General features: G+C 34.9%; 1 protein-coding gene and 1 long non-coding RNA gene across 3 annotated transcripts; one reads left to right on the top strand and one right to left on the bottom strand.

The window, feature by feature from the left end:
• Positions 1-726: 726 nt before the first annotated feature.
• Positions 727-27,478, bottom strand: LOC120428874 (putative uncharacterized protein DDB_G0271606). 2 transcript variants are annotated; one of them, XM_052708679.1, is made up of 4 exons: positions 27,447-27,478; positions 13,432-13,640; positions 5,121-5,405; positions 727-1,199 (listed from the first exon to the last, which is right to left on the bottom strand). In XM_052708679.1, the coding sequence occupies exons 2-4, from the start codon at positions 13,633-13,635 to the stop codon at positions 876-878; spliced, it is 813 nt and encodes a 270-aa protein (XP_052564639.1). In that variant the 5' UTR covers positions 13,636-13,640; positions 27,447-27,478; the 3' UTR covers positions 727-875. The 2 variants fall into 2 exon arrangements, with proteins under 2 accessions (XP_052564639.1, XP_039449934.1); XM_039594000.2 differs by lacking the exon at positions 27,447-27,478 and adding an exon at positions 19,526-19,687.
• LOC120428875 (uncharacterized) lies at positions 22,074-22,872 on the top strand. Its single transcript, XR_005607172.2, has 3 exons — positions 22,074-22,322; positions 22,414-22,477; positions 22,529-22,872. It is a non-coding gene; the product is annotated as an uncharacterized LOC120428875 (long non-coding RNA).
• Positions 27,479-27,671: the final 193 nt, after the last annotated feature.

The raw sequence follows: 27,671 nt of genomic DNA, 5'->3' as shown, positions 1-27,671 counted from the left end.
TTTGATTGTTTAATAATATTTGAACTTCAGCTCTGCGTAAAATTTAGAACCTTTTTTCATTGTAACTTTTTATGTATCTCTGTCATTCATTTAACTTTTAAGTTAAGGTGTTTTTATTGCGACTAATAACGTCTCAATCCTCTTTTTATGTTCTAATGCTTGAACAATTCGTAAGAATACGCAAATTGTAAATAGGACAGAGACCTACTTAAGATGCGTGAGATTCTATTCAAAATAATTAAAACACGTTTTCAAATTCAAATCCATTGTTTTATCATAATAAATCAATTTCTGAAATAAATATTCTAAAAATTATAATCGTGGATAGGCCCTTTGGTTTATCAAACCGAGTTTTTGTAAGTGTGCGTGTTGCCGCCGCACTCCACAATTCGAGCAAAATTTCAACCAATCAGAGTGTGGGTCCAAAATATGTTCAGCGATGTCTCCAAAATACAATCAATAAGTCCAAAAAGCATCCAAAAAATGTTTTACTTGAAATGCTTATTACAAGGAAATGGTTGAATTATTTTCAATTTGCAATAGTACACTTTGTTAAGCATAAATTAAGGCACAAAACAATCCTGAAACGAGCCAAATTAATTAGAACGTTCCTGAGAACAATGCGAAATATGTTGATGGTTTGCATAGTAGGTCCAAAATAAGGCCATATACCCTAATATGTTATTAATTTATGAATTTCGGATTCTGAGCAAAACTCAACTCCACCTGATTGCTCTTTTCAATTTTATTTTAATTTATCATTCAGTCTCTCCGAGAAAGCGCCTCAACGCAAGGTAGAAAATAATCAACAAAACAAAAACAATTAAACACAAATCACTCCGCACAATCAAGACCACTCTCGTAGCTCCCTCCTTCTAGAAGTTGTAGTTGAGCCCATTGCTGTTGAACTTGACCTGGGACACCTCGTTGGAGGGTGAGTACGCCACACCAATCAGCTTCTGTCCCTGCTGGGCGGCGGCTTCCGTTGCTGCTGCCGAGTTCGATTCCGGCTGTTGTTGCTGTTGCTCGTAGTGTTGTTGTTGTTGCTGCTGTTGTTGCTGCAGAAGTTGCTGTTGTTGTTGGAGTTGCTGCTGCTGCTGGATGAACTCGTACTGGGACTGGGGATTCGGTTGGTACTGCTGCGGTTGCTGGGGGTAGTGGGCCTGCTGCTGTTGAGGGTAAGCTTGACCGGCAGCCGCCTGGAAATCGAGAAATAAAGGAAACGGAAATGAAATGGGTCCATTGTGCTGTTGGGCGTTGCAATTGGCAACGCAGTGCGGTTAATTACTGACTATAGGGGTGGTGGTGCTGATTTGCGGTTGAGGGTTAATGGAGCAAATTGGGGAGGAAATTGCCAGTAATAAATGTGGAAAAAGAGCAAATGAAACGGAAAGTGTGTGGTTTTTTGGTGGGTTACGGATGATCTGATGAGAAGTGATTCAATTAACCATCTATAGATATGAAGTGTAACAATTTGAATTGATCTGAATTTTAAAATTGAAATTTCAACAGTTTCAACATAACAGCTTCCCATTCAGATAATTATTTATTAACTCATATGTTCTTATAGCATCAACAGTAGGGCGCCTTAATTTTTTTAACCATCGGGCTCACCCGAATTTAGAAAGGTTTTTGCTCCAGCAACAAATTTCGTACATCGAAAAATTGCTATCAGCAATTCAGCATGATTCAAAAAAAAAAGTTCTCCGATCGGGCTCAAAAACTTTCTGGGGGTTCCTTGGCCCGTATTTTTTTGTTTGGCCATTAGGGTGACCCACGCCATGTTAGGGTGGTCCAAAAAATGGCAATTTTCGTCGATTTTTTCAAAAACCACATTTTTCAAAGAATCGTAACTCCGCACCATTTCAATCGATTTTTGCTGTCTTGAGCGCAAGGGTTTCCATAGGCTTTTAAGGAAAAATAGCTAAAAGTTTCAAATATCTAGCCTAATATTTGAAAAAGTCAAATTAAAACTAAAAATGTTTTCTGAAGGTTTCGGGACCAAAGAGCCTATGTCTGAAAATATTGTAATCAGATTCCTCGGAAAATTTTACATAACATATCCAAAAATGGTGAAGTTATATTTTCCATATTCCGAGATACGATTTTTTGAAAATAAAAGCTGGGTTTTTCGACGCGCCGCCCGCAAAAACGGGAAAAAGACAAAAACGGCAAAAATTGACTTCTTTGACTAAAACTGCGATAACTTAAAAATTTCAGCGATGACCTTTACTTGTTTGCAGCGATGGAATAATCATCATCAAAAGAAAATCATTACCTAGACGTTCACCAAGAGAAAAAAATCCGAAAGGAGCATGGCTCTCCTCTCTCGCGCACGAGAGATCGGTAAAAGCAATCTAAAAAAATCATCATCTTGATTATTCGGCGGAACATCTTTTTCACTACTACACTTGAAAGTGTAACGTCACACGTCGAAAAACGACCTGTCACATTTTGTAGATGGGCAATGTTTGTAAACAAAGTGAAATAAATATTTTTAAGTGGAGCTGACAAGGAAATTCACAAAAAATCATCAGCAGATTGATTTTCTTGAAGAATTTTGGGAGCGATTTTCTTTTGCGTGATTTGCCTCCTCTCTCTTTCGCGGATGAGAGTTCGCTAGCGAAATTGATTTTTTTTTGCGATTATTCCATCCCTGCTTGTTTGGGTACCAAATTACGAAAATTTTGGTATTTGTTTTCGTGGAGAATTGCTGTATAAATTACTCCAAGAGTACTTCAAGAAGAAGTTTTCATAAAACTTTAAAAAGTTAGTTAACTTTAATTAAGAAAATGTTGATGAATAGCAATATTTAAATATTTTCAAAGTGTCATGATTTTCTCAATGATCATGATTTTGAATCGAAAAACGGAACGCGTTTTTGGGTTCTTCAGACAATTTTCCACTAGGAGAAGGTAAAAGAAGTTTGCAAATAATAAATGTTAGGTATGTGTTTTTGAAAATTTGTTTAAAAAAAATTACAAATTTATAGGCATTTTCAATCGAACAAATTTCATAGACAATGTGAAAACTTTTGATTCGTGCCTCGAATTCAGTTTAAAATGCAATATGAATCTTTAATTTCATAAACAAAACTAGTTTTATCGAATTTCAGGCAAAATTGTGACTTTTTACAATTTCATCAATAATTTATATAAATTTTGTTAGAAGGCGTAAAAATAAAATGTGAACGCCCAAAATCTGATTTAAACAAGAAAAACTATGACTATGACCCCGGAATTCAAAATAAGAATTTTCAATGCAACAATTTTTTAAGCACATTTAAAAAAAAAATCAGTACATGTTAAAAAAAATCTTGAGTAAAGCCTTAACAGTTAGAAAACATTCCAAAAATAAATTGAAATCCTATCAATGTCATAATGTGGTTTACGGTAAATCACTCTTAAAATTTATCATTTTTTCTCGTAAACTTGTAAAAAAACGGCTTATATTTTGCATATTAAAAAAATATTAAATCATTTTTAAATAAACCCTGTCGATCGAATCAATAAACTATAAAAAAATATCTCTGGGTTATGGACATTTTTTAGAAAGACAATAAAAACATGTTTAGACATAAAAATCTCCTAAAACTGTTTATAGAACTGTACTGTATCAATAACTTGAAAGAATGAAAAAACTAACAAAAATATTACAGAAAAAAGAAATGAATGATTTTGAAACAGTTATCTAAAAAAAATTGCTTGTTTTCTTACATAACTTTTAAATGAACTGCATTAAAAAAAAAACTGTTCATGTTTGAAAGATTGGAAAAACTGACAAATTTTTTCTTGGAACATAAACAAATTATTAGGAAGGATATAACTATTTTTAAAACGTTTCATGTATAAAAGATTAGAAAAACTTGCACAAAATTTACTGGATCAAGAATACATTGCAATGTCAATATCAGAATACATTGCAAAGTATTTTTGATCCAAGTGAAATTTGGATAAGTTTTTTTTCTAATTTAATGAATTGTTTTAAAAGAATGTAAATATACTTAACTGAAACCTTTTTCTCAGACTGAACACTCGAAAAAAAAAAACTCAAAATAAAATTAGCAAATTGACCTTTAACAGCTAAACTCCCAAGCTGGAGAAAAAGGGGGAATTTCCATACAAATTCCCCCTTCTTCTCGAGCTTGGGAGTTTAGGTGTTAAAAAATCTCAAAACTTGAACTTATTTTGAATGCCAGAGCAAAATATGATATTTTCTATGAAAATATATAATTTTTTCAGTAAATTGAAAATCCCAAGTTTTAAAAATGTTTGGGAATATTTCCGGTATTTGAAATGTTCCTGAGGCAAGAACCTGTCACAATACGGGTGAGCCCAACACACAGTGGGCGAAATTGGACCCAAAATCAGACTTATTGATCGCGGCTGGTTCCCTGGTACGAAAACTAGTGTTTTTTTATGTAAAAAAAAAATACGAGGAATCGATAATATTTATATATTTTTTTTTGACGGTAAAACGTTAGAAGCCAACAAATGTGCTATATTTTTCTTGTAGAACAGTGTTAAAGGAAGTTAAAGAAAGATTAATAAAAATATCGATTAACCGCTGACGATCTTTGAGAGTTCTGGAGAGATAATATTCATCGTGACCACTTCTTATGCCCGTCAAACAGAAAAGTTTGCTGGTAAAAAATAATTTTGAAATATTGTCATCGCCTGTTAGTAATCAAATTTATTTAAAAAAAGTTGAGATCGATTTTTCTCTTGAAAATCTTGAATTTAAATTTATAAACATACAATTTACCATTATTTTACGTATGAGAGGAGAGTGGCTCGTTCTCTTTAAAGTTTCCCTCTCAATTATTGATTAGTGGAATTCTTTGTTGAAGATTTTTTCATCACTGATGTCAAAAATTGATTTTCCAAAAGTTGACTGTATCATCATGGTAATTCAAATGTCATAAAACATTCACTATACTTCCGATTTAATTATTCAGCTTTTTGTTTTCTATCAGAGCTTTATCTTTGAACTGGAAATAGTAACCCCTGTCAAATGCATTTATTTCATCAGAAACAACCTCTTTTCTAGTTTCACGGTTATCAAATTTCAACCCTCCAAGAGAAACAAAAAAATATATATAAAAATCCCCATCCACCAACCTGTTGACTCTGCAAGTAAGCCTGCACGTCCTGTGGCGAGTAATATTGCTGCTGCTGCTGTTGAAGTCTCTGCTGTTGTGCGGCTAGCCTAATGTTAGGATTGATGTAGTTCTCCTGAACGGTCTGGTACTGTTGCTGTTGTGGCTGCTGCTGCTGCTGCTGCTGTGGATGCCCCCCACTGTACTGGGACACAAAACGACTGAACTGGGGCTGTTGGGACGCCTGCTGCTGTTGGTAGTACGCGGAAGGGTCGGCAGCTTGTTGGGGGTAGGTTTGGGGCAGTTGCTGTTTAAACAGAAAGAGAGAGAGAAAATGAATCAAATGAGATGATGCAACGAATGATGAATTTTGGCGGAAACAAGAAAAAGAACAAAGATGCTAATGAAGTTGCAACCAGTAGAGTGCACTACGTTGTAATTTGAAAAATTTTAATCAAGGGATTTTTTGGTGGGAATTTTTTTAAACATAAATGGTTTTATGTTTAAAAAATTTCCTTCCGCAATCTTGACTAAATTAACGCTCAACCCTGCCTCTAGACGGGCTCTGTATTCACCAAATATCAATTTTTTACCCAGTTTTATAAGCATTTCCAGGTAGAACTATATTTTTTAAATCTTGTAATTTGTGGATAAGATGAGAAATACAATATTTGAGGTAGTTCTGGACTCATTGAATTTGGAATTAATGAAAAAACTTCAGCTCACGGCGGGGTTCGATCCCCTGTCCTTAGGATTGGCAAGCAAAATGCTTTCCACTTTACCGTGGAGCATTAGTAGCTTTAGTAGGACTTAGACTGATATAGTTGAATCCAAGAAACGGACGAGAATAAAGTTGAAAGCAAGTTGAATATCAGAACATACAAGAATGCATTGCATTGCATGCATGCAGGCGCTTTTGAAATGAACCTACATTACCTCGCTATAAATAGCCTGGGCGACTGCTAGAATTCATCCAATAAGAGATGAGAAGAATTGAAAGCATTCCCACGGCGTGTTTTCTAGAACAACCTTATCAGGAAAAAATAGTCATCGCTACTTTAAAATGTGTCTTATAGGAAATTTTCTCAGCTTTCCAATGCTTCTAAGAGCGAAATGTTTCATCGGGAAATTTCTGAGATATCTCTATTTTAAGTTTTTTTGTTTTAGGGGGAGAGGGGGTAATATGCACCCCCGGGGCAAAATGCACCCCCTGCTTTTCTCGGTATTTGGAAGAATTTTCCGGGGAAAAATTAAGGAAATTGGAAGCTTAACATTGCTAAACCATGCTGGAAAAATTTGAGCATCGCAGTATAAAAACAGCTCAAGTTATTTGCAAAACTTTAAAATGTTGTGTTTTCATCTAATTTTCATTGAACTTTCATTATGATTTTTGGACAATATAAAATGCATTTATTGATATTGTAAGTGTTGAGGTATATAATTTTTGCCATAATCTTCATTATTCTATAGATAGATGAGTCCAAAAACATCAAAAAATGCATTTTTAATTAAATTTTCTGCAAAAAGCGTGATCGGGGCAAAATGCACCGCTGTGAAGCTCCTTTGTAAAAACAGCGGTGTCATCTAGTGGCGACTAGTGAAAACTGCTTTTACCCGGTGCATTTTGCCCCATGTTGTGGTGCATTTTGCCCCGTTGTTGTAGTGCATTTTGCCCCAATGTTGCGGTGCATATTGCCCCGCATGGTTGTTTGAAATGATTCAAAAATGTTTTTAGAAATTTGATATTTTCGAACAATTTTGAGGTTTTTTAAGACTTTTTTCACATGGATGACGAAGAATAATAGTTGTTTTAGAACATCGAACAAAATTCTTCCACAGTAATGCTGTAATGGTTGAGAAATCACAGTTTTCCCTTAGGGGGTGCATATTACCCCTTCTCCCCCTAAATTCCTTTATTATTTATTGGAAACTTTATACTAACAGTTCGGAAAACTTATCAAATGATGTGTTTCATGTGTCATTTACTCATCAAAATGTTTTGATGAGTAAGACAAGAAACAACTTTGTAGAATGTTGCAAACCGCTAAACATTTTGAAAATTATGTTTTGTCTATGTTTTTGAACATATAAGATTTATTCAGAAATTAAAATCATAAAACAGTGTAAAATATATTTTTTACAAGAATTATTCGATAATTACATATTTTTTGTGTACAAATATCACGTGTCTACTCTGATTTAGCTTGTTCAACCGAAACTTTGGCAGGTTTGTGATTGTTAATGGTATTATTGAATTTTAATGAATAAATTTGATATTTTCTTAAGCAAACATTAACCAGAAACATAAATATAAATATGATTTAAAATCGAAAATGTACTACATATTACTGTTGCAAGCTTCAAAAGTCATATTATCATGAGTATAAAATAAAGACAAAATTTTATAAAATGTTTTCTGTTGAAAATGCACTTAAAAGTAGCTCGAGTCTTCCAATTCAGAATGATGAAAACACCGTCACAAACATTTTTTTTTTCGGACAAAAATTTTATAATATTTTTACAAAAAACAGAAACTTTCTTTCCAAACTATTTAAACAAAAATCAAGAAATATATTTTTTTAAAGATGAGATTGTAGATGAGAGTCTTATAAACTTCTAAAATATTGCTAGTTCCTTGATCATTTAATACAACAAAAAAACTAAAACAATCATTTCATACTAATGAAAAGTATTTGACCTAAAGCTAGCAACAGTAATTTCCAGTTTAATTTCGAGTATTAAACATGTTCTGTATCCATGCAACTGGTTAGTGTTTGATTAAGGAATTATGATATTTATTCATAAAAATCTTGTAATACCCTATCAATCTCAAACCTGTAGAAATTTCGATTGTATCAGCTAATTCCAAGCTGAATCAGAACAGACCGGTGTTATTTGTACACAACAATTATGTTATAATCTATTTGTTCTTGTAAAAATAATATTTTAATGCGGTTTTATGATTTTAATATTTGAATAAATCCCACATATTCAAAAATTCGATTAAAACTTAATTTTCATAATGTTTAGCGGTTTGCAACCTTCTACAAAGTTGTTTATTGTCTTATTTTGCACATTTTGATGAGTGACACATGAAACACATCATTTGACAAGTTTCCTGGACTGTTATTTAAAAGTTTCCAATAAATGATTAAGGTTTTTAAAAGAAAAAACTTAAAATAGAGATATCTCAGAAATTTCCCGATGAATTATTTCGCTCTTAGAAGCATTGGAAAGCTGAGAAAATTTCCTATAAGACACTTTTGAAAGTAGCGATGACTATTTTTTCTCCTTAAGGTTGCCCAGAAAACACGCCGTGTTCCCATTAGAAATGAGAACACACGAAGAATTCGAACAACAATGCCAACGGTCGTTACCACTCGCCTAGGGTGGCTCCTCAGACCATTCACCTTCCCAAAAACCGTCCAACTCCAAGCGAAACTTACTTGAGGATACCGTGGAGATTTTCCCTTAATACTCTTAAAAAAGTGGAGCATCAACACTTCCCGTCTTCCAATTCCCTTTCCTTGTCCCTGGTGCGTGGTGGAGATGGGAGCGGCCGGCAATGGACGGCTGCCATGGTGGTGAGAATCTGGTTCAGGTGGAATTGGTTCTATTCCCAATTATCGATTCCTAGGCAACTTGGGCTTAGACAATCATCACATCACATGGCGAAAATCCAGTCTGCAATCCGCTAAAATCACCGTCTCCTAGCGAAGCGAAGCGAAGCGAAGCGAAGATGAGAAATACAATATTTGTTTCGACCCTATTACACAGTAAAAAAAAATCATGGTAATATTTCATCTGAGCAATTCTTTGAGATTTCGGTCATTCGAATTTTTGGAATTTTTTTAATCCGCCTGAAACTTTTTTGGTGCCTTTGGTTTGCCTAAAGAAGCCATTTTGCATCATTAGTTTGTCCATATAATTTTTCATACAAATTTGGCAGATGGCCATACAAAAATGATTTATGAAAATTCAAAAATCAGTATCTTTGGAAGGAATTTTTTGATCGATTTGGTGTCTTCGGCAAAGTTGTAGGTATGGTTAAGGACTACACTGGAAATTTTTTTGTGATTTTTTATTTTACTTTTTGTCACTCAAACTTGTTTTGCAAAGAAACACTGTTTTTATTTTTTTTCATTTTCTGATATGTTTTAGAGGACATCAAATGCCATCTTTTCAGAAATTTTCAGAATGGACAAAAAATCTTTGACCGAGTTATGATTTTTTGAGATATTGCCATGTAAAGATTTAAAAACAGGAAAATTGATGTTTACTAAGTCTCACCCAAACAACCCACCATTTTTTAATGTCGATATCTCAACAACTATTGGTCAGATTTTCAATGTTAAAATATGAAACATTCGTGAAATTTTCTGATCTTTTCGAAAAAAATATTTAAAAAAATTTAAGTCAAGACTAACATTTTTAAAGGGCATAATATTGAATGTTTTGCTCTTTTGAAATATTTTTTTCGAAAAGATCAAAAAATTTCACGAATGTTTCACATTTTAACATTGAAAATCTGACTAATAGTTGCTGAGATATCGACATTAGAAAATCGTGGGTTGTTTGGGTGAGACTTAGTAAACATCAATTTTAGTAAACATCAATTTTGCAAACATGGGCACTAATTTAAAAAAAATGAAAAACTGTTAATTTTTTTTTTGGTTATAACTTGAAAACGGTGCACTTTTTCAAAATTTCGCTAAAGTACTTTTTAATTTCAAATTTGATTTTACATCGAAAAATTAAATTGTAAAATTTTTGCGACTATTATTTCATTTTTTTTTAATCCGTATTGATTCAAAAGTTCATAACTTGGTCAAAGATTTTTTCCCCATTCTGGAAATTTCAGAAAAGATGGCATTTGATGTCCTTTAAAACATATCAGAAAATGCAAAAAAATAAATAAACTAGGCTTGTTATTTCAATTATTATATGTTTTTTTTGAATTTTTTTTATCAATTTCTCATAAATTTCTCATTCATTTCAATTTCCTGATTTTTGAATATTCTTAAATTTTAAAGGGTTCTTGAGGAAGCAAAAAAAATTTTATGTCAAACAACATTGTTTTGAATGATGGTTTACATGCCAAATGAAAGATGTGTAGACAAATACCCGCTTGAAATTGTGATTTTTTGGAATTTTTCATCAAAACACCCTCAGAGGGTCCACTGTAGGAAAGGGGTCCACTAATGGATAACGTACCGTACTCAAAATTCCCAAAAAACGTTTATTTCGTCGAAAAATTAATACAAAAATAGTTTCAAAAATTCTGTCATTTTTCGTTACTCAACTGTAAAAAAATTGGGACTATGACTATGGGAAATTTAATGTAGGGGAAGGTGGGGCAAGACGACCATATAGGGCAAGAGGAACAATCGATCGTACGGCCGTAATTTTTACAATTGTGATTATTTCCAGTAGGAGGAATTGTTGCTAGCAATGCAATTAGCTGATTCTACTACTACGTAACCGCCAAAACGACGTAAACGCCACGGGGCATAAGATTTAATTAAGTTTTTTTCAAAACCTTTGTTTTCTTATAATATTTGGAAAGTACAAAATAAGGCTCAGGGTTCGTTTAAGGCTCATTTCATCAAAATGCTATTTTCCTAGATCAGTAGTGCCCCTACCAATGACTTGCACCTATTATAAAGTATGGTTTAACCTTTGGTTATTTTTGTTGAGAGCTTTAAAATATGGATTTTTAATATGGAAAAAAAATACGATTGCTACAAAAACATATTTTATTGGGAAATAAATACATAAAAGTACTTAAAACTGATAAACAATTGTTAAAAAATTGTCCATACAAAATATTGTGATATTATGAAAATTTACAATTTATCATCTTAGTAATTTTTTTTTCGTAAAACCAATCAAATTTTTAGTAAAATATTATAATTTAATATTAAAAATTTATTAAACGTTTCAAATACATTCTAATCTGATGTATCTAAGTGATAACAGTTCAATTTTTAGCAAATCAACATGTTGTTTTATGCCTTGTTCCTCTTGCCCCAACGGGTTGTTCGTCTTGCCCCACTAGTTGAGTAGAACGTACGGAAAATCAAAAGCTTTAAAATCGATTTTTTACATTAAAAAAAGGGGTTTTTTTTAAACTTGTTCTATCAAATAAGACCTGGAATAAGATGATTTAAAAAAAATCCGACAGATTTTTTAACGTTTTTAATGGGTTATAACGAGCATTTCCTTAGCTTGTTACACTTGCCCCAGTTTCCCCTACTTTTCGAATCTGCAATAACCCAGAATAGAGAGCCTGGAGCTTATTAGAGAATGGACATCTTAAAATACTGAAACTGGCACCACTACATGCACATCAGTCAAAATAGCTTGCAGCACTGCAATTGTCAAAGCACCTGCGTGACTCTTTTCAGATTCTCTTTTGATCAGTCAATTGAACCAAAACAAACTGAGTTTAAACATAGTTTATGGTTGGTGTAAATCTAAAATAAGATGCTGCGTTTGCAAAAATTTCCAAAAAAAAATTCCCACGAAGTTGTTAGCGCCCGAAACTGACCATTTTTGAGCGGCATTAACACGCAAAGACATAATGAGTTTACGAATCAAATCAAAATAAAAATTGAAAAAGAAAATTTAAATTGTTTTGTTTTCAATTTGTGTTTTGCACATTTTCGAATAAAATATAAATCACCCAAATTACAATACTTCCCATCGATTGAACGCCAACTGAAATTTCATCTGCTCGATTGGTACCTCCGTTTGACAGTTCTCGTGCTTCGATTGGTACTTTTGTTTTGAGTTGCCGTTCTCTAATAAGCTCCAGGCTCTCTAACCCAGAAGGGTAATTTCTAGAGTTTTTTTTTAAATGTCTCATAATCTATTGTGTTTCATATGTTTATAGAATCTATTCAAAAACAAAAAAAAAGAAAAACTCTAGATTTTATCATTTGGAACAAAAATTTTCATTTTTAGACTTCGTGATTTTTATAATTTTGCAGGGCAATTTTTTGTGTGTGTAACAATGATCTACAAAATTGTAAAGCAGACAATTGGGTACTAAAGCCCTATGTAAATTTTTATGTACAACGGTAAAAAACACCATTAAAAACCATTTCTGATCACTTTTTTTCATTTTAATGCAAAAATAAATTTTGACAAGACAACATTTTTTCGATGGATCAACTATGGTTCCCTTGGAACGAGCTGTCAAGTAGGAGCTTTTCTGTCAAGAAGGACCGCGAGGTTAATTTTTCAAAATTGATTTAAAAATCAATTTTAAACTCTTTGTGGTCGTACGAAGGGTCATTGTACTCAGAATAATAAGCTTTATCGCTGTAAACAATAAAATCAGCAATCTAAGCTTCATTTTAGGACCCAATTACTTGTAACTAGTAAAGTAACTTTTTCAAAACACTTACGAGATATGAAAATTTGATGGTTGAAAATTGCATCTTTGCCAATGTAATTTCATATCCTGTTTCATTGAACCAAACAAAATAAGAATTAAAAACATGCACTTTTCAGGTAATGGAAAAAATAGAGTGTTTTCAGTCTGAAAGTAGCTTAACAGCAAAAAGCAATGCTAAAATAACACACAAAAAATGAACACCGAAAATTGACAGCGCACAACTTTTTATGGCATCCGCCATTATGGCTGCGAGGGGAGTGCGGGGTGGGGGAAAGAACCTCCCACACCCTTTCGGAAGCCATTACCAGTAAATAACAGCGCATTTTGCTGCGCAAACAACCTGCTGCGAGAGCTCGCTTTCGTTTTCGTTCACTTCCGAGACTGAACTCTGAAAGCAAAGTTCGGGCGCACAATTTTTATAGCGTAAAGTACCTAGGGTGCAGAGCAGTGCTGCCATCCCTCGGCACACTCGTTTGTCGCAGCAGTTTGTCGGGTTCTGCGGTAGAGGTGTGTCCCTCCCTCGACCGGGTGTTGTTTATTGGCACTATTTTGCCACTTGTCCCGTTCCTCCCCTTTTTGGGGACGGGAGGAGTTTCTCGTTAGGGAACTTTTCGGGGGAAGACTTGGAAACTGAAATTTCTCCTGTTGTCAACGAACTTGGGATTGAGACCCTTAGCTTGAAGTGTTCAAACTTTGGGATTTGTTGAATTGCTGGACACTTTGGAAGCTAAGGGACAGTCAAAAGTATCATTTCAATAGAAACTCAAGTGTATTTCTTCTGTGTATTGAAAAAATGTCACCAAGTTATCCTTGGAATGTCATAAGCTGGCACTTCTTGGAGTTATTTTGTCTTTTTAATTTATTTAAGTTCCAAACCTTTTCATAGAGTCTATTTGTCATCTTAAAATTTGGCAAAAAAAAACAAACTTACAGCATATTGCGGGCTCTGAGCCGTTTGCGGCTGCTGCTGTTGGGCGGCCAGGAGATGGCCCTGCTGGCCGTTGAAGTACCGCGTGAAGGACTGCTGGAAGCCCGGCGTCCGGATCTGGAAGCTGTTCTGGGAGGCGTCGTTGTGGAAGGACAGCTGGGCGGACGCCAGCGTGGCCAGCAGCGCGACGGCGAGGAAGGTGCGCATGGTGACTGAGGAATAGATATTGTTGTCAAAAATTATGTTGAAAATTGTGTAATAAATACATGACTATATTTTTCAAATACTTGAAAAAAATCAACCAAAGACAACTTCAATTCTAGCAAAGACAAAATATTAAACATATTATTGCAAGTTCAAACTTTGAAAATATCTACACAATTCAGATGTGAACGGAAATTTAAAATTGAAACTCATCTCTCATAAAAAAGCAACTTTTTACACTTTTGACATGATTAGGGGAGAGTGGGTAGACTTGATCCTCGGGGACACTTGATCCCAAGCCTGTATCTCGCCAGCATGCGGGTAAAACAATTAGCTTTGTTCTAGAAAGTTGTGCGCAATTAACTAAAACTCATTGTAGAAAACAAAGAAAAAAATTAAAAAAAAATGTTTAGATTGAGTTACACACATTTTTCTAAAACGAGCTGCAAAAAACTTCCAAGAGATCTTTTTTTCTTTTTTTGATATGCATAGAAAACACTAAAAAATTATTCAAAAAAATATTTTTCATATATGAATTGTTTGATGAACTTATCAACTCCAAAACCCTTACGCATTTGATGTTAAATTTATCGTCATACTATTTTTACAATCAATTGTTTAAAAAAGTGCGTTTAGGGAGACTTGATCCCTGCATTTTTACAGTCACTGGAATCAGCCTCAAGATTAATTAATTGGGCTGGGTTTTCATACATAGTTTCCTTTAGTATAGTTGTACATAACTTACTGCAGTTTGAACCTTTTTTCAAAAGTTTTGTAAACAAAAATTTCCAGCTTTTGTAAACATGCTTAATTTTTGTCTAAAAAATAATATTTTAAGTTTTTTAATATTTTACATACTAAACTTGTTATATTTTGAACACAAACGTACAGGTTTTTATGTGAAATTGCTGTAACTTATAGAAAATTAAAAGTTTGGATGAATAAGAAACATTTTGCTTAAGATTTCTTCAAAATGTTGAAAGGGGGATCAAGTTACCCCTAACATTTTTGAAATGCCGGTTTCAAATATTTTTTTAAAACGCTTGGCATGATTCGAAGAGTTCATCTGATGAAATACCCTTATTAGCCAAACATAGATGGATGTTTAAGCTTTCAAATTCATGCAAAAAGTTTATAGTTTTGTGAGAAATTGACAGAGTTATGTGCGATACAAAAAAAGGGGATCAAGTCTCCCCACTCTCCCCTAACTGAATCTTATGAGCAATTCCCTACATTTTCGCAAATCCACTTTGAATTGGATTTTTTTAATTTCATATTTTTTTTATTGCAAAAAAAGCTCATTCTGCATACCAGTATCCATATAAAAGTGAGAATCCAAAAATAATTCAAAATGAAAATGCACTAATAATTTAAAAAAAAAATAAAATCTTGATTGAACTATTTTTTAAGTTCCCCAAAAAATCGGGAACATAAATAATAATTATTAGCTAAAATTGAAATTATCCTTGAAAATAGCTGTAAAATCAATTGTAAACACTTTAAGATATGTGTAAATTTTTCAAAAAAAAATAATTTTTGGACCAGAGATCGACTCACCAAAAGACGTGTCAGACCCGAGAAACAAAAAAAAATTAAAGTACGAATTTTAAACACATAATTTCTAATAATTTATCTAAATTCTCCAAATAAAATAGTACCTTTAATTGTTTATAATTAGGATTAGTGAATTTTCACTATTTCGCGGACAGCGTGAAATAAAGGATTTTTGGAAATCGATGCATAAAAAAACAAATTTTCGAAATATTATGTACTTTTTGCCTAAAATTGAAAAAAAAATATTTAAGGGTGCACAGCAACGAAAGAAGTTGTTGTCTTCTTATTCCAGAATTGTTAAACTTACGGACCCAATCCTGCAACAACGGGATTGTCAAATTAGTCAAACTTTGTTGTAAATTACTTTGTGGACAGTACCTTAGGGGATGAATAAAAAATATATCGGACACATTCCGCCGTGACGTTGCAACGCTTTGACTTTTCTTTTTTCAGTATTTCGCCTGTAACTCAAAAAATACATAAAAAAAGGTATATATGTTATTACTGATTCGGAAAGGGCGTTAATTTTCCTATAAGAAGCAGTGTTGAAACATCATTTTAGGCAAATATTTTATTTTTGAGAGGGGAATATGTAGCGTGACGTTGCAACGCGTGACTTTTTCTCAATCCTGACCCAATTTATGTTTTGCCATTAACTCTGCTCTGTTAAACGGCAAATTTTGAGTTCTTCTTCCATTTTTAATGTAAAATTGACCAACAAATCGAATGTTAGTTTTTTCATTAGTTTTTCGAAAAAATCAAACCTCGATTTTTAAAGACCACTTACATTTCGTGACGTTGCAACGCTCTGTTTTTGAAAACAGGGTTTTTCGTTGCGTTGCAACGTCACGAAATTTTAGTTTCAAAATAAATCATAGTTTTTGTTAGTTTGAACAACTTTAGGTTTAGATTTTATTATAAGACATTATTACACAGTACAAGGACATGTGAATTGACTGGCCCGCCCATGTAAGACCCCCTCCCCCCTCCCCCTATACCGCTTTCACAGTAGCAGTACGATTAGCAGTTTTCCAATGCGTTTCAAAGTAAAAATAAATATTTGTATTATTCCATTATCACGAAGGACCCCCCCCCCCCTCTCCCCTCCTCTATCCATGTAATGGGACATCCATGCATTATGTAACGGGGTAATATCAAGGGGGGTCCAAAATGTATACAAAAAAAAAGTATCGAAAATGTATTACCAGGGGGTGGAGGGGGTCTAAAAATATAAATGTTTTGTTACGTAATGCAAGCACGCTCCCTTAATATTTTAATGGTTTTGAGCAATTTACAAAACACGTGGAAGTTTTAGAAGGGAGGAGGAGCTTCAAGTTTTCAGGAGGGCTGAAATTTATGAATAAAGTGCCCATATCGTTTGTTGATGGCCCCTAAGGGGTGATCTGCAAACAACGTAACTTATTTTGTTGACTTTTGTGCTTTTTAAATAAAATTTGAGGAAATAATAAAACGTTCGTGAGGAAATAATAAAACTGTTTACCTGCGCAACATAACATATTTAATTGCGAACAACTAAACGATGCATACAACTTATTTAGGTAAGGGTTCGTCCAACAACAAAGTGACAAAACAATCGAATCACGTGATTTTTATTGTTTAGTGAATTTTACTGTAATTTGGCCTAGGTAAGGTTGTGGGATAAAAAAATCGTTGCGTTGTATTAGAATGAACCCTCGCGTAAATCAGTTTATCATAAAGGGGCCATTCAGTTACCACGTGATTACTTTTAAGAAAGTTTAAGAATTTTTACCCCTGGTCTATCGGTCTATTTTGATTTGTTCAACAAGTTTCATAAAATACCTACTTTTATTCGAGTTGCATACAAACTTAAGTAACGGAATTTGTGAATGACCCATGTACAATTCTTCTGTAAATATGCTCGGAAACATTATATAAAAAATATATAATATTAAGTATTCTTTTATTTTCAATAACCAACTACGCATACACCTTTTTTGCCATGTGACTAATATGATTTAAAATTTCGTGACGTTGCAAAGCAAACTTAAACCTGTTGTAACTTCGGATCTAGACAACCAATGTAGTCGCTCTAGGTTGCATTTGAAAGCTCTTTCCAAGTACAAAGAACATCCAAAATATCAAAATGATTGAATGTTTAGTTTTCTGTTGGCATAAACAACTGTCCCTTTTTCGTGACGTTGCAACGCAAAAAAATGGTAAACTTACACTAGTTTGAAAAAATACTTAACTTAAGATGAAATACAAACCCATGACATTTCCGTTTAGTACAACTAAAAACCTACAAAATGCAATCAAAAGAATAATTTTTGGATTTTATTTCGCCGAAAACCAGGAGTTTTTAGAAAAATGTTTTAAAATGATGATTTTATCACGAATTGATGCATAACTTAGCCAACTTGTACAAAATGATATTCAAATGATCAATTAATGAAAACCATGATTTTTGACGCTTCAAGTTGTCTAGAATCGAGGAAAAATATCCAAATAGCTCATACACGCTTTTCAAAAATTCATCCCAAGGTGTACATTGCCGGAGAATGTGTCATCGATATTACCCGTAGTTTTTAAGACACTAAAATGTCTGTATCAAAAATAAGGGTGCAAAAGCTCTGGTTGATGTGCACCGTTAAAGTTGATATTTTCTGTTTTATTTTTCATTTTCAGTAACGAAATAATGTTTTTTTTTCTAATTACTTTGAAATATTTTGTGAAAATGATTGTGTTGGGTTAAAAACATTTGAAATTGTACTAAAATTTCCATGTTCAGTTCGGCAAAGCGTTCTTTCCGTCATATTTTTCGTGAAAAATCATTTTTTGAAAACTAATGAAAGTTTTTCATTTACTATAGGTTAATTCCTTGAAAGACCAATATGGTTACCATAGATAGAATTCTGGTAGAAAATTGAAGTTTCTAACTCGGTTTATTCCAGATTAAATATATTCTATAGTCTTCAAAATCAGCCCTTCTGGATCATTTAAGTTTTTTTTCCAAGTCTCGTGAAATTTACACGAAATTTAATAATTTGATATGTTGGTCCCCGTGAAAACAGGAAATTTTCAGCTTGAAAAATCACTTAGGCGTCATCCATAAAGTATGTCACGCTAAAATCGGCCAAAATTTACCCCCCCCCCCCCCCCAACCATCTTGTTTTTTGTGACAGAAATCTCAATATATTTTTTTTAAATCTGATGATTTAGGCATATTAAATCTATTATCAAAAACTCTGTTTCTTAAAGCCTTGAATCGTGTTTGATTTATGAGTAAAGTTTATCATATAAATATATTTTTTTTTTTAGCTATATTTTGAGACTGAATTTTCAGCATTCAAAAAATAGTCTAGGCTGACGTCACAGTCTCACGAACCCCCCCTGTCCCCCTTGTCACACTTGCGACAACCCCCATCCCCCCCACCCCCCTAGAGCGTGACGTACTTTGTGGATGACGCCTTAGCTTGGATGGTTATTATATAATTAAGCATACTAAAATCATAACGGTTGTTTCACATTAGATTTTATAGGTTATTTTTCATGATCTGTGAAATTTCCGTGAAAATTGCATTTTTTTAATTTCACTAAGCCTATTTATATTTTTTTTTTTGTTTTAAATGTTCAAGTTATTTTAAATGTGATTGGGGCCTACCTAAGAAAAAAAAATGATCTCCCAACATATTTGGCAATAATTACGAAAGTGACAATGAGTTGTGACAGTGTTGCCAGATTTTTAAAGTATTTGACTCGTTGTAAATGTAAATGGAAAATGACGGATCTGGACATAGTTTTCATACAGTTGAGTGTGATCCGGCTTTAAACGTAGACTTAAATAACAATAAAGTGGTCACAACTTGAGACAGAGTTGCCAGATCACCGCGTGTTTTTTTTCATATTTTTTCCCAAAAATCTTTTTTTTTGTAAAAAAATCCTAAATTTGCCAAAAAAAATTAGACCGTCATACAAATATGTACACTTTTTCTGTCTGCTCTTATATTCAAAACTGTGTTGCTAACTCATAACTTGGATTTGAGTAAATTCTGGGCAGCAACTTCAAATTTGAGGAAGTTTCCTTCTTGATAAAGTTTATTTGAAACTGACGATTTAAAAAAATCCATATAGATCAATTTCATTTTTTTGTTACATCTGAATGAGAACTCAGGGTAATCAGTGCGAATATTCTTCAACTTCGTGAACTGTTCCACAATTTATTTCCGCACGTATTCATGTCACGTTATATCCAGCTTATAAAAATCCCGAAACATCCTCGATAATGAGCACTTTTCACAGTTTGCATCCCCACCGGCAATCGTAATTTAAAATGAAAATCCCAGCCCGATTCACTCACTTTGCACTTTCTTTTCGGGACTCAGCTTATCAGCTTTAATTCCAACCGGATGAAATGCAGCTTCAACTTCACGTTTCACCCTACTAGCACTACCTTCAGGAAATCCTTTGTATCGCTTTAGGCCCACCACGAACCACAACTGAAACCGAACTAAGCCGCAGCTCAGTTTAGCCTAAACGGTTAAATAAGTTCCACAATCACCCACCACCACCACCCCCATTTGTGCCGCTCAGACAAAAGTAAACCATTTTGGTTTGGGTTTCACCGGAGGGGTTAAATCCTACCACCCGCCACTCGTGGCTCCACTTCTTCTTGAAGGGGTGAATTTTGAATTGTGGGTGGTGAAATTTCACGAGCCGTCAAGGGGTCACGTTGTGGTGGATTGTGGAACATTTTCGGTGAATTTTGACATTCCTGGAAAAAAATCCACCGAATTTTTTGGTACAGCTTTATTTTTTTTGTTTTTGTATTGGCTTTTCCATTGTTGACCGATTCTTCGGTTCCTTTTCAAAAAAAATCCAGCGTTTTTTTTCAGCGTTTTGGCTGTTGTGGCACAATGAAAAAAGAAACCCCCCAATTTTTTTAACATATCTGGAATATCCAACACCTGATACGAATCGTGACAGTTCGCCGAAAATGTTCCCCAAGTCGTCAAAATATGTCGATTTTCCTACAAAGAAATGTCATGTTAAATGAGCAGTATTGTACCTGTGCTTTTCCTGCAACATCGTAATACTGGACTTTTAAAAGGCTCACCAAAACAACCGCTACAGTTTTGCCAGTTTAATTTTGTTTAACCTTTGCTCTTCTACACATATTAATAAATGAATCTTTTGCTCCTTGGACTGACCCGAGCAGACGGAAATAACCTGGGAATAAAATTGTTTGATGTTTGAAAATACTAGGCCAATAACATTTTATGTTATTTATAACAAGATTTGTTATTCGTCGTTATGATTTTTTTGTTATTGGATTGTTATTGTTATAACAGACTAATAACATTTTTAGCTATTCTTCCAACAAATCTCTGTTATTATTTTTTGTTATTTTGACAACTAATCCGATCATTCCAATAACAGTTGACGGTATTCTTCCATAACAAAAATTGTTATTCCAAAGTTGTTTTGGCTGTCAACCAATATCAGACCAATAACAAATTTTGTTATGATAACATAAACTGTTATTAAACCCTTATGAAAAAATGGATTTTTCAAGAAGATTCCAAAACACTTTCTGTTATTTTAACAGTATTTCTTATTGAAATGGCATGAATTTTGTTATTACCGTCTGCCCGGGGAACGAATTGGTTGAAATTTGACTTTTTGCCAACCATTTCTTTGCGTGACGGGACAACGAAAGGAGCAGATTTATGAAGAAAAAAAAACTCCTCTCCCATTCAATGGATTGCAGACCTTATTCGGTACATATTTTGGGGGTTTGATGTAAGAAAACGTATTGAAAGCACTTTGCAACTGTTGAATCATAATAAAAATAAAATCTTTCGTTTAAAAAATCATTGAAAAAAGGTGACATTTTGGTGAAGCTTCGCTAAGATTCGGTCTATTGCAGTCATTTCATCCATGCCTGTCCGTTCAATGATGCATTCAAGTTGAAATATTTTTAATTGTTGTTGACTGTTTTAAAAAGCTGAATCTCATCACGTAAATATCATTTGAAAACCTTGTTTTTACTATTTTTTTGCTTTTAAAGTGTTGTACTCAGCTGGTGAAACCTAACCTTACACGGAGAGACCGGCCAGGGCAAATCTAAGAAAATCTTGGTTAATTTAACTAAAAGTATGGGTCAATTCTTTACACAGATTTTTTTCAACAATCGATTGTCGATTTTGTTAACCCGAAATTGCTGACCACCAGCAACTAAAAATTACAAAAAAAGTAGTTGGAATTGCCATTTTTGTTGGTTAAATGGCCGAAAAAAATTTCTAGCAGTCGACTGCTATAATATTTTTTTGAGAAAATTTACTAAAAATTTGTTGTTTTCAGCTGAAATAATGTGGAATATTCCGTAAAAAACAGGCTGGACCATATTTTTCAACTATTTTTCAGCAATTTTTTTGGTGTATCTACCGTAATATTTTTTGCATGCTGTGAATTATTAGGGTTTATAACAAAACATTGCTTAATTAAACAAAATCAATGTTAGTGTCGATATATATTTTCTTTTAATATCTAACGATACAGGCTGGGCTGAATTTTTAGCTATATTTTCAACTAATGTCTTACTCGTATACACAAAAATATTCGTACATGTAATCAATAATCAGCTGTTTCAGCAATATTTTTTATTGAATTTGCAGTAAATTTTGTGATACTGCCTCGTAAACAAATGCTGGGTGTTTTTATATTCGAATTTATTCTGGTTAAAATCTTTACTGTTTATACTAATTTTTTTCATGAAGTAATTAAATTACTGGTAATAAGTATAAGAACAAAACTTTTTTTCAAACTGTTGTTATAAAATATGTAAAGATTGTTACGGTGAATTGCGTCGGCCCATTGTAGCGACGCCGCTGAAGCAGCGCGTCATAAACAAAGCGTTGCGTAGACCGGTGACAAACGTCACGAGTGACATTCGCGACGTGTGTCTGGGGATGATTCAGCGAAGATGGATGTAAACAAAAGAAAAAGAATTTTGTTCCCGCACGAAACCGCGATGTGTGCGACATTGCGGTGCAGTTTGCTTTAATTTATTTATAATTTTGTGTTGTTAAAAATGTAAATTGAAAAGCAGATCCCAAACTATCGCTATCGTGGAGGTTTGGAACCAGCTGCTACGGGTTAGTGTTAGTACATGCACTTGAAATTAATTTATTTAAAACTTAAAACTAGTGTTAGTACTTAAAACTAAAGCTTAATCTACTATCACAGGGCAGTGACTAGTAAGAGAGCAGAGCGGGCAAGTGTGACCTGGGCCTGGCGGAAGAAGACCAATGTAAGCTTAATTATACTGACTTGTAAACATTTTTTAACCAAATAAATATAGCTTTTAGCTCGGCATGCACCCACAGAGAAACAGGGTGTCAGCTCAAAAGACTTCTTTTACTCGTCGCAACATTCTAAAAGATTGCGGTCGCCATGAACCAGGAGGAAGTCGGTTCACACTGCCAGCTATGGCTCTGGCTGGATTCGGAGTGGATGGTAAGTGGTGGTCACCAAGAGCGAGATGGCATCGTCGGTATCAACGCTGCTCTGGATCATTCTTTCATCCGACGACAAAGCCAAAAACCGTCCCAGAAGTTTCACCAGAGGAAGAAGTAGTCGTCGAAGGTCGCCAGCACAAGCGGGACATCGTCCACCTCCGGCGGAGGGCTCGTTCGAGACTGGGGAATCCTGAGGCCCGTAGGTTCCGAGTGGAGCAACCATCGGAGCGGGTACGTCGGGAACCACAGATCCGGCAAGGGCAGTAGCTGTCAGAGCGCGATGCTGAGCGGGTCAAGGTCAAGACGGAGCTGCAATTCGGGTGGAAACTTTCTGTACACGGGATCAAGAGTTGGAGGACAAGTTGGCTAGGGAAGAAAGACGATCTGCACCCGATCTCTGTTTGTCAAAGTCGGCAAAGTGTCAGTCAGACACACCGGGACAAGTCATCATTCTCGGCAGAATTACCGGGAAGAAGGTCGAAAGGTCTGTCAGGTTCGCCGGGACTAAAGTCGATGGATCCGTCAGGTGCGCCGGGATTAGTGACAAATCGTCCGTCGGGACAAAAGCCACAGAACGATGACACAGAGGATCACGAAGTGACCGTCGGTGGCACCAGCGCCAACTTCCACAAGAATCAAGCGGCTAGGATATCACCATTAGGACGACCGGAGCCGGCAAGCAATCAGCGTATGCACCAGGATTGGGAGAGAAGCGGTAAGGAGGCGGGTTCTCGTGAAGCGTCTCCAACCTCGCCATCCAAGTTGGCGTGTAACGCTGGGAAAGAAGCCGGAGACCGAACCAGGACACCCTCACACGGGTCGGGGACGTAACCGTGTACGAGTTCACCGTCAAGATGCTGCTTTGTTTCGCAATGGGTTCTAGATTGAGTATGCAATCAGAAGATTTCGGCGCGACCGTACGTACTGGTTGTGAGGAAATTCTGGGAATACCACACCTTCCTCACGGGTCGGGGAAATGTTACGGTGAATTGCGTCGGCCCATTGTAGCGACGCCGCTGAAGCAGCGCGTCATAAACAAAGCGTTGCGTAGACCGGTGACAAACGTCACGAGTGACATTCGCGACGTGTGTCTGGGGATGATTCAGCGAAGATGGATGTAAACAAAAGAAAAAGAATTTTGTTCCCGCACGAAACCGCGATGTGTGCGACATTGCGGTGCAGTTTGCTTTAATTTATTTATAATTTTGTGTTGTTAAAAATGTAAATTGAAAAGCAGATCCCAAACTATCGCTATCGTGGAGGTTTGGAACCAGCTGCTACGGGTTAGTGTTAGTACATGCACTTGAAATTAATTTATTTAAAACTTAAAACTAGTGTTAGTACTTAAAACTAAAGCTTAATCTACTATCACAGGGCAGTGACTAGTAAGAGAGCAGAGCGGGCAAGTGTGACCTGGGCCTGGCGGAAGAAGACCAATGTAAGCTTAATTATACTGACTTGTAAACATTTTTTAACCAAATAAATATAGCTTTTAGCTCGGCATGCACCCACAGAGAAACAGGGTGTCAGCTCAAAAGACTTCTTTTACTCGTCGCAACAAAGATTGATTTGAGTTTTAAACGATGACCCTGCATAAATCTAAAAAAATAACAAAAAAAAAAACATTTAAAAAATATTTTTAAAGATATTAAAAAAAGATGTTTTAATTTAACATGAATTCCTGAAAAATAGAAACCGAGCATAATTTTCACCAAGTTTTCAGCTTTTATTTTTATTATTTTGTTTAAAATTAAGAGTTGAATTCACTTACCATCATTTTGAAATCATCCGATAAGTCATCATCTGCAACGGTCTCAGATTTAGTTATTTATCTGTTGGTTGGACACAGAATTTTCACAAAGCGAACATTTTTGCTGCAAATAGACATATGAAATTTATTAGACACTTAACGGTGCACATCAACCAGAGCTTTTGCACCCAGATTTGTGTTACAGACATTTTAGTATCTTCAAAACTACGGGTACTTTCGAAATATTTTTTTATTCATCCCCTAAAGTACTGTCCACCAAGTAATTTACAGCAAAGTTTCATTAATTTTACAATCCCGTAGTTGCAGGATTGGGTTCGTAAGTTTGACAATTTTGGTATAAGAAGACAACAACTTCCTTCGTTGCTGTGCACCCTTAATAAGCAATTCATTTTTGGCTATAAACTGAAAAAAATAACGTAAGTAAATGTTGCATACATTAAAATGATGAATGCTACTTACCAAATTTATATTTTTGGCAACACAAATTCATTGCATTTGATTTAATCTTATATCATCGTACTCCGATTCCTAAAAAAAATATTTTGAGTTTTACTTACCAGTTAATTTAGCAGTCGTATTGCAACAAAATTTTCAAGATAATAATTATCTTCTTTTTTATATTTTATGTATTTTTTTTATATATTTTCCTTCATCTTTATTTTGTTGTTGTTATGTGTACGTATTTCTATCTATTTTATAATTGATGATTCTGGAAAAAATAATGGTTCATTAAGATTTTATCCGTCGTAAGCACGAAGCTTTATAATGATTCAGTTTTCTAATAAGAATCACATTAGATAAATTATTGAGCAAAAATAAACCCATACTTACTTAGATTAACCAAAATTTTGTTAAATTTGCCCGGGCTCTATCCGTGAAGAGTTGGCCCGCATCTCCCTCCTACTGTCCTCTCTTTCCTTCAAACATTCTTATAACGTGTTCAACTCACTCGCATTAGAGGTCCTCATGGCGAAGGTTGTCCTCTTGCTCTTCATAATTTATCACCTGCAAAGAAATCATCAACAAACCTACTCACCATTTCCACCCCCCCCTTATAATTAACAACACAAACTCAACAAATCGATCGCTCTCGTTCGAATCCTGACTTCAAATGACAGAGGTAAACAAACCAAAGTTCATCTTTTAAATATTCAACCAATTGTTAATTATATTCAACCAACAAAATTTTTGATTTTCCTAAAACCAAAGCTAACAGTCGAGCACGTTCATTCGAGTTCGGGAGATATGTTAGCTTCTTGCCTTTAGCATTTTCAACAAACGGGTTATTAAATTAATATTGAATTTTGGTTATTGTAACTAACCAAAATTCAGTATTAATTTAATTAAGTACGTTTTTGTTAAAATTTACGAAAGTAAAATCAACAATTTTAATTGTTAAAATTTCTGGGCACGGTCTCTCCGTGTAGATAAATCGTCCAGATAGTGCTATTTTGCCGCACGTGGATTTTTAGCTAAATTGAGTTGAAAAAGCAATATTTTATGCAGCTTTCAAGCCTTACCTTTTGACCTTCACTGATCTCGGGTCAGGGGGGGGGGGGTTAAGATTTCCAAAAAAGTGTCCACGTGGTTTATGGATGGTCCCTAAGTGAAATCCGGCTTCAAAAAAGTACATAAATAACGCTTAAGTGGTCGTTACATAAGACAAGGTAGCCAGATCTTTCGATTACCTATCCAGCGTTAGGTCGGATGGCAGATACGGACATAGTTTTCATACAGATAAGTGAGACCCGGCTTCAAAAAAGGACAGAAACATCTCTCAAGTGGTTATAACTTGAGACAGAGCTGCCAGATCTTCAAACTTGCAGACTTGTTAGAACAGTGGTCCTCACGGCACTTTTTTGCGAGAGCTGTAGAGCAGCCATTCAAGACTTAAATTTTATTGTTAATATCATGATATGCGGAGATTTTCTAAAGAGTTGACACATTGGTAGATCAAAAAAACATACAGAACATGGTTTTCCAGCGCTTATTGGTGACCACTCCATTAGAAAGTAATTTTGATAAACAAATCAAAGAAGGTTCAAACAGTGGTTCTGGACCTAAGTTACGTTGCAATATCTCAAGTCTGGCATCCTCCTAATGACATGTCCAACGATGTTTCACTGTCGTGTAACAAAAATTTGTCTAGTGTCAAATTTTCAGGGATCAGGGAGTTTTACACAAATCGAAGAGGGTTCGGGGCAACTGCTGTGTGAGCTGGCGGAGAGTGGCCCATCACTTTTCAGCACTCAAACGAGTGCTATAATGAACTTTTCAAAACTGTTATTTTTTAAAATGATTAGAAAGACATTTCGTCAATATAGAATAAAAATGCAGTTGTCATAGTAGCCAAGTCCCAGCTTCATCAAACCGGGTATGAATCTTCAAGCAATTTCAATATGGCGACTTGTATCAGAAGAAAGTGAGGCATTTTCGCTAGTTCTCACTGTTCTGTGTTCTGCGTGCACGTCCGCAAACATCGACCACACACATACTAGTACAAAGCGCCACCAAGAGGCAAAAGGTAATTACGAATATTTTTGGCACTTTCGTTACAAAACTTTTAAGTGTAGTTTGACTATCAAACGTGTAAATTGTTGCTGATTTGTTCGAAAATTTGATGAAAAATAATAAGTTTATTGCAGCACCCCTTTTGGACGGACATTTCTGTTGCCACCTTTTGGTTCCTTGGATTAGCCATGGATAATTTCACAGTGTAATAAACAGGGCAGCTACCACCACGCGGCGCCACCGATTTGGAGGAAAAAATGATACAGGTTTTTCAGACGTGTTTCAATCCCCTGATCAAACGGAAATTCATTCACAAAATTGTTCACGATTAACCCGGTCAGCATCCCACACGCGCCAACGCAATCACGCCTGCCAGTCACGTCCGGCCAGTCAACAAACTAATAGCAAATTAGATCATCCACGCGTCAGTGTTGTTGTTGTAGCAGCAGCTCCGTAGTTGAGGAGTGTCCTTCACCTACTTGGATTCGTTACCCCATCAGCAGCCTCCTTTGTTTTTTTTTGTTTTTGCATCGAATTTATTGCACACATATCCAATTGTAATCATGCGTTCGTCAACGACCCTTACGACTCAATATTGGGTAACGATTACGTTACGTTTGGTCACGTACAAAATATTGTAATTTACCGCTATTCCAATCATTTGGAGTTTCAGTGCACTCGGTGCAGCACCGAAAACAATACGT

The sequence above is a fragment of the Culex pipiens genome, chromosome 1, assembly GCF_016801865.2.
Source record: "Culex pipiens pallens isolate TS chromosome 1, TS_CPP_V2, whole genome shotgun sequence".
In the NCBI taxonomy this organism is placed as follows: Eukaryota; Metazoa; Arthropoda; class Insecta; order Diptera; family Culicidae; genus Culex; species Culex pipiens.
This window is presented reverse-complemented; position numbering and strand designations above follow the sequence as displayed.

Excerpts from the sequence above, each read along its gene's own strand:
- LOC120428874 (XM_052708679.1), bottom strand. The coding sequence starts at position 13,635 with ATGCGCACCTTCCTCGCCGTCGCGCTGCTGGCCACGCTGGCGTCCGCC. Across the intron at positions 5,406-13,431 it reads CTCAGAGCCCGCAATATGCT|CAACTGCCCCAAACCTACCC; the intron begins GTAAGTTTGTTT and ends CTGTTTAAACAG. Across the intron at positions 1,200-5,120 it reads CTTACTTGCAGAGTCAACAG|GCGGCTGCCGGTCAAGCTTA; the intron begins GTTGGTGGATGG and ends CTCGATTTCCAG.